General features: G+C 38.9%; 1 protein-coding gene across 1 annotated transcript in view; it reads left to right on the top strand.

Moving 5' to 3' along the window:
• Window positions 1-1029: 1029 nt before the first annotated feature.
• Window positions 1030-12854, top strand: part of BOLL (boule RNA binding protein) — a 28193-nt gene continuing 16368 nt past the window's right edge. The window contains exons 1-4 of the mRNA XM_088534733.1: window positions 1030-1047; window positions 4024-4164; window positions 7669-7760; window positions 10057-10111. Coding sequence (XP_088390859.1) covers window positions 1030-1047; window positions 4024-4164; window positions 7669-7760; window positions 10057-10111 — 306 coding nt within the window. The remainder of the gene's footprint in view (window positions 1048-4023; window positions 4165-7668; window positions 7761-10056; window positions 10112-12854) is intronic.

Consider the following 12854-nt stretch of genomic DNA (forward strand, 5'->3'; position numbering starts at 1 on the left):
GAAAAACAAAGGAAAAAAGAACAGATATAATGGACAACAAGAAGTTTTTCTTTTTAAACGCTCTTTTAATATATCAACATGTACCTTACTTCAAGTATTGGAGTTGGTGGAGAGAAAAGCTCCTGACTTTTTGGAAGACGGGACCCAAGACACAGTAAGGAGAATTGCAACACGACTCTTAAAAAAATTCTTCCACGTATGGGGAACATATTAGCAACATCTTACTTACATTACATTGAGATTTTTTGTTACCTCGTTTTTTGTCATTTGGCATTGTATAAAGTACCTGAAAATATAACAACATTTAAAGAATCGAGTTGTAAAAGCTGGAATCAGCCGTTTCGTCTGATGACCATCAGATTAATTAGGAAGCAAAGTAGCTCTTTACCTTGTAAGAAGACCTCTTTAGCAGGATGGTAAAGTGGTATTAAGTCACACTTTACATGCACAGACCTTTACACTTCCAGAGCAAGCAAGGCTAGATGCTGTTTTCCTGCAAGTAATTTCCTCTCCTGTTTCATAGTGCCTGCCAGTTGTTTACAGTCTTTTCTACTCGTTTATTTCTGTCTGCAGAATTTTACATTGAGTTCCATGAACTAGGTAAAATATGATATTATGACAACTGCAAAAGCATATTGAAAAACTATAGTTTATCAATGTCAAGTTCAACAGTTTTTCTTTTTGGTTTGAATAAAGGAAACACAATAGCGAAAAGGGAGAGGGAAAAGTAATGAGGCGCCTCACGGCGAGGGGCCGCGGAAGGCGCCCGCTCGGTGCGGGCGGGCGCTGAGTGACAGCGCCAGCGGGTCCGCAGGGAGCCCGCCGCGCGCTCCCGCCCTCCCGGCTCGCTTTGCGGCCGCCTCTGGCTCCTCAACCCGGCTATCAAGGCGCGCCCCCGCCCGGGGCGCCGGCGGTTGGGCCGCCCGCTCGCCCCCGCCCCCCGCTCCGCCGGCGCTCGCGGGCCGGGCACGAGGCCGCCGGGAGCCCCGCGCGTGCCGGGAACGTGCCGCGGGCCGCGCCCGCAGCCCCATGGAGCCCGACGGCGCGGTGAGGAGCGGCGCGGCGCGGCGCGGCGGGAGGGAGGGAGGGAGCCGGGCCCTCGTCCTCAGCGCCGGGCCGGGCCCCGCTTTCCCGCCAACAGCGCGCGCCGGGGTGGGGGGCGGCCGAGGGCGGTTGACGCCGCCTCAGGGCGGCCGCGGCTCCTAACGGCCCGGCCCGGCGGGCCTCGCTCTTGCACGGGGAGCTCCCGCCTGCCTCGAGGCCCCGCTCTCCCCGAGCGGGAGGTGTGACGAGGAGGAGAGGGTCGTGGGCAGGCGAGGCGCCTTTGCCCCAAGCTTGGGGCGGGAAGCGAGACAGGGAACGTGTCCTTGCTGCCGTGTCAAGCGCTGCTGTCCTTCATAGCCAAATTCGGATGTCCTCCTTGTAAACGCAATTTCCAGATAATCACAGAAATAAAGAGGTGGTTTTGTCTCAGGAGCAAAGAGAGCGGCTTGCCTCGTCCCCGTGAAGGCTGCTCCCTGCGGCGGGGTTGCTCTCGCACGAGGCTGCCGGCACTGCGGGTTTGCGATCGCTCTTGGCATGCGAGTTGGCACATCCTGTGCGGCCAGAGTGAGATCGGGAAGGGTTTGAGAGCTCCCCTGTTTCTCAGTGCTAAAATTGTCTATGAAGAGAGAGGGCAGAGCACCGTATTTTCCGCATTACTATTTTCTTCTTGAGCCTGGTGAACATACATACATTTTTTTTCTCTCATCTTCTCTGAGCTTTGGAGGAGACTGAAAAATTCTAGGAAAATCCAAGGCTGTTTTCTGTAAAGCCAGCATGAGGCAGCCAGTGCTGCCATGAGAAGGGGCTGAGGATGGCAGTGGTGAAGCTGGTGCCCACACGCCACAGGCAAGGCCCGTGCCTGGGAAGTATTGCTCTTGTGTCACAAGTAGATTGCCAGGATTTGGAGTCAAGAGCGGAAGTCTAACATTGTTTTTTTCTTTCTTTCTTTTTTTTTTTTTTTTTCTGGTGACAGTTGGCATACTGGATTTGGTCCTGGCTGTATGCCCTCTTCTTACTTTTTTACACAGGCTTCTGATTTTTCACTGCTGTCAAACATACCCAGGACCACATGAGTCTTTGGTCTGACCCAACATGATTGCTCTAATGTAGGATTTATGTTGTCTAGAAGGATTATGTTACATCCTTTATTCCGTGGTTCAGATCCATTTTAATAGATTTCAGAACATAAACTAGATTTATAAAAATATATTTTAGAATTTTTGGATGAGGCCTTTAAATTATCCTTTCTTGATTCTACAGGTGCTGAAAATAATTTGCAGTAGTAGGTCAGACTGTTCGTTCCCCCTTTATGTGCTGTAGATGCCCTTTCCCTTTCTTCACTGTACCGTCCACCTAAAGCTTTCGTTTTTGTGTGTGTTCTCCCAAAGATAGGTGTGGGTTTTTTCTTTTTTTCTTTTCTTTTTTTTTCCTTTTTTTTCCCAATCTCAGAATGCTTAAAAGTAGAGATCGGAAAATGCTGTTCACAAAGGTAAGGGGCTGATTTGTGAAAAAATGAGACTAATAAAATTTGAAAGTAAACCTGTAAATTTCTGCTCTAGTTTCCTGTGGAAGCCAGAAGATAGGGCACTACATGAAGTGGGAAGAAGTTTGGTAGCTTTCAAATTTTAAAATATGCCTTCATATCCCTTGTCTTTTGCTTCTTAGCTACAAGTTTTAGCAATTGTGCCCTGGTAGGAAGAACTTGGAATCCTTTCAAATTCAGGAGACCATGAGCCCCAGATTCTTAATTCTGTTTTTTTTTTTTTTTAAGTATTATTATTATTCTACTTGCTATTAAAATACCCACTTGCTGTGTTTTACTTTGGAGCACTGCTGTCCAGAATTGGCATAAGGAAGAGAGCGAATTGACTGGATTCCTGCGCTTGGTGGAAAGTGTATTTTGGTTTTTATCAAAAATACGATTTCAGGTTATTAACCAGATATCAGAGTTGCACAGAATTAAAACACATTTGAGGGCAAATTTTCTCCAATAACAGAATGCAAATGAACTTTCAAGCTTACTTGTATGCAGTAAAAATGGTCTTCCAGCCTCTAGTGCAATTCTTGTTAGAGAAATACAGGTCTAGGACAGGGTGGCTGCTTTGCAGCTGTCATCTTAACGTTAGGGTTGACTGCCTGTGGGTGATGTAAGCAGTGTGCTGTGAGATTTTCCATCGACATACAAGTCTGCAGTTCATAGATACAAGCGTGATAGAAGTTAAAACACCAGGCAGGTTTCATTAACAGTGTTTTCACAAAGTCCCAAACATACTGTGTTCCTTTCCTCTGCTTGGGCAAGAGCATTTGGTGGCTCTTTTGCAGAGAGAATTTCCTTTAGGGTCACTTTGTGCTGTGCCCATGGACCAAGCGGGTGTACCGAGTCAGAGGACTAGTGCTCAGCTGCCTTCCCCGTCGGATGTACGGGGCTCCTGCCCTCTCGTTGGCTTTATGTGGTGCAAGTACGGGTGCTCAGTGTGCAGAAAGTCAAGATCCAGCTGTTGCAGTGAACAGAATTTTACAGATGTGTGTTTGGAGATGTGTTTGAGCTGCCTAGCTGTATTTAGCTCAGAAGACCCTTTCCATACAGGCTTTGAGTAAGTGGCCTCTACTAGCCATAAATTAATTTGAAATAGAAATGGTAGTTTTGGGTTCAGACAGAAGGGTGCCATGCAAGCAAACAAAGTGAAGAATTGGGAATTGGGTCCTAAACACCTGATTTGGAATAGTATTAAAATTTAAGTTATTTTTCAGGCTGTGCAATTCGAAAATGCTTAAATGCTTGAAATGGTTAAAATTAGGCTTGTGTCTTAAGTGCTTTGCTGAGATAGATACTGAATAAAAATAAATATGGTTAATATGCACAGCGGTGCAACAGTCACTTGCTCCCCTTAAATTCCTTATGTATTTTTATTTAGAATTTTTTTATTTGAGTGACTTACATTAGGTAAGGTTTTGAAAATGTGTTCTTTCAATCCACAGACGACAAATCAGACGCAAACAGAATCTCTTTCTCCATCTCCCAACACTGTGTCACCGGTGCCTTTAAGTAATCCAACCAGTGCCCCAAGGTTTGGAACAGTTATTCCTAACCGGATCTTTGTAGGAGGAATTGATTTTAAGGTATTTATTTACTTATTTTACTTTTTTTGTTTGTTTGTTTCTAGCCATTTTATAACTGTAAAATTCAGTAGGAAAAAATGAGACAAATGATCATATGTGTGTTTGTTTAGGTGGGAAGTGGCTTTCACTGTAATGTTTTAACTGACAGCAGAGAATAAAGCTTTAAATTTTGATTTTTACCTAATTTTGCTGCTAACTTGACTTTTTGTAAGCCCAAGCTGCTAGAAGATAAGTAGGTCTAAGGAATATATTTAAAAGCATTTTATATAATTTAATAAGCAATAAACACACTATCATAGATTGCAAACAAAAAAGTCAGTAGATACAATTCATACATCACTTGTCTTTCAGTTCATACAAAGAGGAAGTTAGGTGTGCATTCTTCACTCTTCATAAGACTTTTTCTTAAAAATAAACCTTCTTTTTACATATTAAAGTTTCTCTGGGTAATTTTCTAGTTCTGAACTCTCAGGCTCCTTATATACTTTTGCGTATGCTTTAAAGACTTCAAATAGCAGAAAATAGTGGGCCATTCTTACATTCTTCAGTCATTTTGAACATTTATGGAGAGATGTAGCAGACCTTCCCCAGCTACTCTCCCTTTTCTTTCTTACAGCTTTAGATAATGAGTTTAAAGTCTTTGACTTTTGCATAACATTCTTGGTCTGCTTAGCTGTTCCGCCGTGCCCACCAACAGTATCTTCTCTGCCTTAATCCTCTTAGGCTGAGGACCTTTCGAAGTCTGACTCAGACGAAGAGGAGAAAGGATGACAGTTTACTCAGACTATCTTGCATAATAAATACAAGAACTTCCAGGATCTTCTGGCTCATTTGGCTGAGGCAAATAAAATGGAGGTTTTTATAGTTGACGAGATGTCCTACAAGGTCTTCAGTGCATTTGGGCTTTAGCAAAGTGGCACTGTGTCTCCTTGTGTTAATAGTAGAGCTGCAAAAAAGACCTGTGTCACTGTTTTGTCTTCACTACAGTTAAAAAGGTGGAAACTTTATTTTGTGTAACGTATTAGTATTCTTATTAATTGTTATATTTACTGTGAATTCTAAAGGGTCTCTTAAAAAAAGCCACAATTCTTTAAAAATCTTTTATGTAGTTTTAGAGACATGGGTGTAAGTTTTGTCTAGCATATCTCTAAATGTGGAGATAGGTTTTACTGGGAAAGGAAATGGAAGGGATGAAACCTCTATAGTAATTTTAGCTATCTTTCCATTTATTGTGGCTCAGCTGTTTTACATATCCTGCATTTGAACAAAAATTTATCAGTCAGTCTTGGATTTCTTTTTACCAGAAATCTGATGGCCAAAGAGTGGTGGTGGTGGTGGGTTTTTTTTCCTTTGTTTTTTTTTTTTTTCCCAAAGGTCCTTGTTCAAGTTAGGCAAAAAAAGTTTAAAACTACTTTATAATTTGTGTGTGTGTGTGAGAGAGAGAGAGAGAGAGAGAAGTGGATGCTTCTCCTCAAAAAAAACCTTAGTTTTCAGACTTTTTCTTCTCTTTTACCATTTTGCCAGACACTTCCATTTGGTCCACAGCAAAAAAAAAAAAAAAAAAGGCATCTGGCCTCTTTAATTTAGAAAACTCATTAGATGAGAGAAATGAACTGTTACAGCTCTAGATAAAACTTTAATTTACAGTTGTGTAACTTTTCACATAGATCTGAAGGCATCTTTCTTTAGTGTTTGGTGATGTGCGTCTTTGAGCCGAGTGAAGGCTTATTATTAACCTTTCTTGAAAATCTAGCAAGTGCTGTTGTGTCCTGTCACAAGAAGGAGAGAACTCAAGATCTGAATGCTTTCTGGCAAACCTCTAGATACTGTGTTTATGCAAATGCTTGTCAACTTCCCTGTCAATCTCTCAGAACAGTATTCTATTTTCCTTCATCAATATAGTGTTCTACAGATAAACTTTTGAGTTCTGAAGTTTATGGTCAAGCATGTATACGTTCTCCACATCCTGTAGATGTTGAATGAAACTTTCTGCATTGATCTCTTTGCCTGTGCATCAGGATATTTTAGGTTTCAACAATGTTATCATAGTTTCTTATTCTCATCTTGCACACAATATTTACAGCTTACAAGACTGACAGAAAAAAATCTCCCAGAAATGGGGAATCTTGCCTATAGGGCTTTCATTTCTAAGCAGATAGACTCAACCATGTGAGTACTTTACCTTAATCATTTGGCTGAATTTTTATTCCTATATATAGAGGCCTTCACCCTTCTGTTTAGGTGTAAAGCATGATTGTCCATTCAAGAGAGTAGTTCTGGATTTCCTTCCATGGGTGATAGTTGTTTGGGGACTGGTGCAGGCTGTTTCCAGGGAGAAAAGATTATTGCTGAGCTTTAATGAAACACTGAAGTGCATTTTGCCGGTTCAGATCCATTCATACTTGTCATTATTCCCCACACTTGCAGAGTAGGTGTGTATATTCTAATGTTATAATGGAGGGGGAAAAAAAAACAAAGGATAACTAGGGGAAATCACACAGCCTTCTACCGTCAGTGCTTCCTTTTGGTTAAGAGCTTGCAACATTTGATGGGAAGTTGTTTGTTTTGTGGGATTTTTTTGCTGCTTTAACCCTTCCTGCTTTTCAAATTCAGATAAGGTAGACAAGCCTTGGATGTGAAAGGGAAGATTTTGCTAAATTATATTCGTATATTTCAAAGCAATAGAAAATAACTTCTTAGAAGTAAAATAGTACTAAGTATACTTCCTTAAAATACTGAAACATGTAGATGAATATAGAAGTCGTTTAAGGCTTACTGAGATCTGCACACATCACATCAGCATTAGCTATAGTTATCAAAAGACCATGCAGAGCAGAGCACTACAATCCATACTATGGCATTCAAGGATATGGTGCCCTACACCATGCTAAGCATTGTAGTGGAAAACTAATGCAGAGAGGGGAGAGGAGTATTTGCATAGTCCAGCTGTGTGTTTGCTTCAGGTAAGCATCACAAACAGTTTTCTCCAAGGTATTGAGCTTGTTCTCCATTAAAAGCACCTTTTTTGCTGGATTTGTTTTGGGGAGTTCTTAAATATCCTTTAGATAGAAGGATCAGTGTTTTGCACAGACTTATTCATTAACTCTCTGTGACCTGCACACATTCTTCATAGAAGCCTACATAAACTACTGTTTTGAGGCTTGAGAACATTACCACAATGTGTTTCGTATTGTAAACTGTGTTCACGTACATAATTTATAGAAAATATAATTCAGAACTAAATCTAAACCCACTCACAACCTTTATCCAGCATGCAAACTTTGTTATTTTAGCGAGCTTCTAACATTATTGCTGCATGTGAAAACGGAGAAATAAAAGTGGAGCTCTTTTCTTGTTCTTTTATTGTGATGCATGTATATGTTCATTCTTCCACACAAATTGTATCGAAGGTTAAAATTAGTTTTGTGGTAACTTTATTCAAAGTATATTAATTGATTAACTGTACAATATCTTTACCTCTCTTTTCTTAATTTGCTTTACTAGACTAATGAAAATGACCTAAGGAAGTTTTTTGCCCAGTATGGCTGTGTGAAAGAGGTGAAGATAGTAAATGACAGAGCTGGAGTATCAAAGGGGTTGGTATAGTAGAGTAAGCATGTTTAGAAATTGAAAGTATAACAGAAAATTTACTGACCAGTAAATTGAATAAGACTTTAATAGTTAACAATATGATGTTATCAATAGTCCTGGTTATGCTGTACATACAAAATTCTGCTGTTACTTCTACATATAAATGCCTTTTTAAATTGCTTAATTATGAAACTGTGTAATTATATCATTATTGTGTAAGAAAGCTGCGTGTTACTAAGAAAAATGTTAATAGCAATAATAATTTAAATAGAAAATCCTAGAAGAGTAATTTGGGTATTTAAAATACGTATTTTTGCTTCTGAGAGACAGTGTGGAGAGATGTCTTCTCTCTTCCTCCGTTCTCAGACATCTGATTGTGGTGGAATACAGGAGAAGATTTGAGATCACTTTGAAGAAGGGTTTTGGAGACAAGAACACAGGGGACAAATCTGAGAATGAACTGACTGCAGAAAAGGGAACTAAGACTGAGTTTAAATGATGAGAAGAGAGAAAGGCCAAAGAGTAAATCTGGAGAAACATAAAGGCTCTTAAAAAAAAAGTCCCTGTTAAAACTCCAAAAATGGAGAGGGAATGTGAGCAGCATAGGCAGTGCTGCAACAGAAATCTAATGGCAAGCGAATTGAAAGAGAAAGGAATGTTCTAAAGTATGTTCTCTTAGTTCAGAAGAGCTCTTCAGAGCAGAAGGTCCATGCATGATGCATCTCATAATTTTAGTGGTGGCAGCAGCTACTATAAATTAGTAAATGGCACCCTGAGCTGCTGGTCTTATCTTCATAGAGCATGCGTACCTGGCATGTTCCTGTGACCATTGTGCCTGCTCCCAGTTGGGTGCTTAAGCCTCCTGAATTTGCTAAATTCAGAACAGTGTTTGAGACTACAGTATGCACATCCATACACTAAAATAATCCCAGAAGATCCAGTTATTACACAGTTGTGATTGTCAACAGGCGATCTGCAATAAAGATGACAGAAAAGAATCGCTTACAGTGACTATTTTAACTGAAATCTAAGAACAAGCTTGGTAGGTTATGGTTGACAAGAGGTTTACAAAATTTATTCCCAAGTTTCTGTCCTTATATAGAATTGAAAGCCTTTGTAGGTAAGACCTCAAGTTAGACGACTAACTTCTGTGGTCTTTGGATGTGGAGGGTTTTCTAGGCTTGGTTAGAGAAGATAATAATAGCAAAGGCCCAGAGATTTAGTAGTGTAACTGGTCAGAGTTACTGAATTTGAGTACTAAAATGAACATGAAAATGTTTGCCTGGAATGATAGTATGTATTGCAAAATCTGATCTGTAGCCTAGAATGACAGAGCCCTTTTCAGTAACTCTTGTAGTCTCATCCTAAGAAATGAGCACAAACCTAAGAAAACATCCACACAAAATCATTAAAATAATTTTTTGAAATGTAGGAAGCTAAAGTTCATTTCAAAGAATTTTGAGGGGTTTTTTTTTTTGAGGGGGAGGGTACATATATGTTAATTTCAGACACCCTTAATAGAACAAATTCCTTTTTAAAAAAAAAAATTCAATTTGCTACCACATTGATAGACATAGATTTCCTCAGGAATTAGTTTAGAGATTTGGGTACAGCAGGAGTTCTGTGTAGAAACAGCCCATTTGATTCATTGCAGCAATTAGAAGAGGAATGGTATAAGAGACCTAATATGTCATAAAGTATAAAACTATTTTGTCCTCGAGCGTACCACAGTACTCTTGCTTAATGCTAATCATGTAATATGCAAAAATAATTCACAGATGAATGCTATCTCTGCTCTGCTGTTTTCTCTCAGAACCCAGTTTAATATACTGGGTACTACTTGTGAAACTGTGGAGCATTCAGAGATGTCACTCAAGTAGATAGGAGCTATACTGTGAAGATAAGTACTGTATAATCAGAATCATATCCTAGGTGTCTCATCTTGGATGCCTATAACTAAGGAGAGCTGTAGATTGAAACTGTCATAACAGAAATGAAGGAATTAAAGACATACAGATATATAATGAATATCGAAGAAGATACAGGACATTCTGAATAACTATTTAAATGAGCTACTCATTTACTGCATTGAAACAGTATTATGTGATCATGTACTTAAACAAGGCAGATTATAACAAGGATGCTAAGTTAGGATTGCAGTCGTTATTATGATATTTATTTCTAACTATTTTTTCATCATTTTATTTTTTAAATGTCGTTTGTACTATATGTAAGTATTAACAGGCAATACAAATATGAAATTCAAATTCCAGAGACTTAGCTCCAATAATTTTTTTTTAGGTATGGCTTCATCACTTTTGAAACCCAAGAAGATGCGCAGAAGATTTTACAAGAGGTAAGTGATGTTTCTCATTATGGTTATCTCTTAAAATTTCACATTAGTCACTTAGTAGCTTAGTCCTGTGTTTGCCAGTTTGGATTTGCAGATCAGCTGAGATTGGTCATTTTACATTCTTCACCCCTCCCAATTTATCTGAGTTATTGTCTTAAGAGAGGATTTATGTTGAGATCTTCTGGAGCTAGAGAAGGGACTTGCACTTCACACCTGAGCACTAGGCTTTGACAAACACTTTTTCTCATCCTTTATGTACTCCACAAAGTAGTTCTCTTAGTGCATGCTAAATACTCTTTGTTCTTCACATTTGTTTTAATTTGCTTCAGTAGAAGATTAATCACTATGAAGTTTTGTGGGGAGCTGGGAAGAATGTCTGCTTATCTCTTTTTCTGACACGTTTGTGAGAGCTGGTGTTCCTCTCCTCAGGAATAATTAGATTGACTTGAGAAATCTTAAACAGTGAAGCTTGTTTTATGTTATGCTATTGTTGCTTCTACACTTTGCTAGATTAGTGTCTTAAGGTTCTTTCTGGAACATTTCTTGACGTGGAGCTGTAGTGAAGCTCTTCAGTTCTTCATTTTTGAAAATCTGTGTTCCATGGTCTTATCGGATTGCTGTATCAGTCTGGGCCTATTTATTTACAGAAAGGTATATGGAAGAAAAAAAAAAGAGCAGAAAATAGAACCTAAGACTGGCAAATTGCCCTGTCCCTAGAGCAGTGGAATTTAAAATGTTGAAAAAAATGAACCGAAGTTGAAATTTCACATATTAAGAAAAAATTAAATAAAAAGTAGTTGGGACATTTTTAAGTGTCTTGAGTGCTTCTAAAAAAATATGAGTCTAGACTGGAGAACGAAGATAGGAAGAAACTTCCTGAGTCAGCTTTTTTTCTTTATTGTTTTTTGTTTTCAGTCTCTCCTGTGAACCAGGAGAGTACCCATGATTCTGAGGAGCCTTTGGAAAAAGGCCTAGTGTTTTCCTGTGTTGTGCCTGGAAATCTGTGGCATGGGAAGCCTTCCTGGTACCTCATTCAATGATACTAACTCGTTTTTGTCTACCTTAACCTTAGACATCTTTTGCCTGTATTGCCATTTTAACCAATGCCTTGTACTGCTCTTTCATATTAATTCTACAATCAATTAGTATCTCGGTCTCTTTCTCCCAGATGTTTTCAGTTGATGAGCTCCCAACCTTTAATAGTTATTTTGCTTGGAATGAATCATCTCTCATTTTGTACAATTGAATTTCATCTCACTTGCATTACTGGTGTCTTCAAGGTCATCCTGGCCTTTTGTATGATATTCTGATCTCTTGCATTGATTTTTTTTTTCTTTTCCCTTTTTTGGCTCCTACTTCAACATCACCAATAATTTCTTCAGATTTTTCCTTTTTTATTTTGCACTCTATGATGAAGATATTAAATTGGGTAAGTCTACAGACCGCGAGGAGTTTCACTAGCTTCTTCTTTCTAGACAGATCACTTCTAATGCTTCCTCTTCCTGTTTTCCTTAGCTTTTCCTGTTAATCCCCATTTTCTCTAGAATCACTTGCGATTTCTCATTGCAAGTGATTCTCATGCAGTGCTGTATTAAATGTTTCCAAAAAGTCCGTAGAGATTAGCTATTTCTCTTAACTGCAAATCATACATACGTGTGTGTGTGTATTTTTATATGTATGTATATACAAGCAATCTAAATTCTAATGCATCAGATAAATGAAGATGATTGTGCAGGGAGGGATCTTCTTCCTTCAGCCTGTGCTGGGAAAGGCTTTGACTGCAGTGTGCATCTGTCTTTCAGGGGGTTGCTCTACATTTGCTAGGTAGGTTTGCCCTAGTTTATACCTTTTTATGAAGACTGTAATTCAATGCAACAGTATAGCCTCTTCCTAATATTTAATCTTGAGGGTGAGACTTGCTTTACATACAGGTGTTTAAATATTTTACAAAATTGGACCCAAATGAAGAAAGAATTTGATTATCTAGCACCCATTTGTTGGATGAGCTTTCCAACTACATTTCGTTCTATATTCTTCTGTAAGTTGAAGTCATAAATTAACTCTCTTATTCAGCGATTGTAGCTCTAACGGTGAAAACTTACTGTAATGTGGTAGTGTTTTGCATGCATTCGCTCTTATGTAAATATTCATGGAGGGAGACCTCCTTATTCCTTCAGGTTTTACAAAGCAATATTAAAGAGATTGTGACAGATGAAAAAACCCTACCGTTTGCCCTCTTTCTTCCCATTATATTAGCAAGCAGAGTGCTAATTTTGAATTTAAAAACAAGGACAGGGTTTTTTATTTTATTTATGGGGTTGTACATGACATTCCCTTTCTGTTACATGCAAAAGATTTTGCAGGGAATGTAGATTTACTGTTCCCTGATTAGCATTGTTTTAGTTCTGCTGCTGTAGTTTAACTTCACTAGTATACTGGTTCTAGCCCGCTTTTATATTTTATTAGCCTGGATGCAAGTAAGTTTTAAGGCAGTCATAAGTGATTATGAAAATAAGAATATTTCTCTGTTCAGTCTTTGTAATTAGGTCCTTTCCATGTAGTCACTTGTTGCTGTCTTTTTTTGTAAAATATGTCACAATTGTGAAAAATGGAATTTAATCTTTATGCTTGAAATTGTCTGGGTGCACATAAGATTTTATAAAAAGCATTAAATACATGATTGCATGAGGACAAATGTAAATCTAAAATTTGCTGAAAGTTATGATTATCTGTTGTTATTCAGGAG

Source organism: Tinamus guttatus, unplaced genomic scaffold, assembly GCF_059628265.1.
Source record: "Tinamus guttatus ecotype Peru unplaced genomic scaffold, ASM5962826v1 Tinamus_guttatus_pri_ptg000592l, whole genome shotgun sequence".
NCBI classification, from domain to species: domain Eukaryota; kingdom Metazoa; phylum Chordata; class Aves; order Tinamiformes; family Tinamidae; genus Tinamus; species Tinamus guttatus.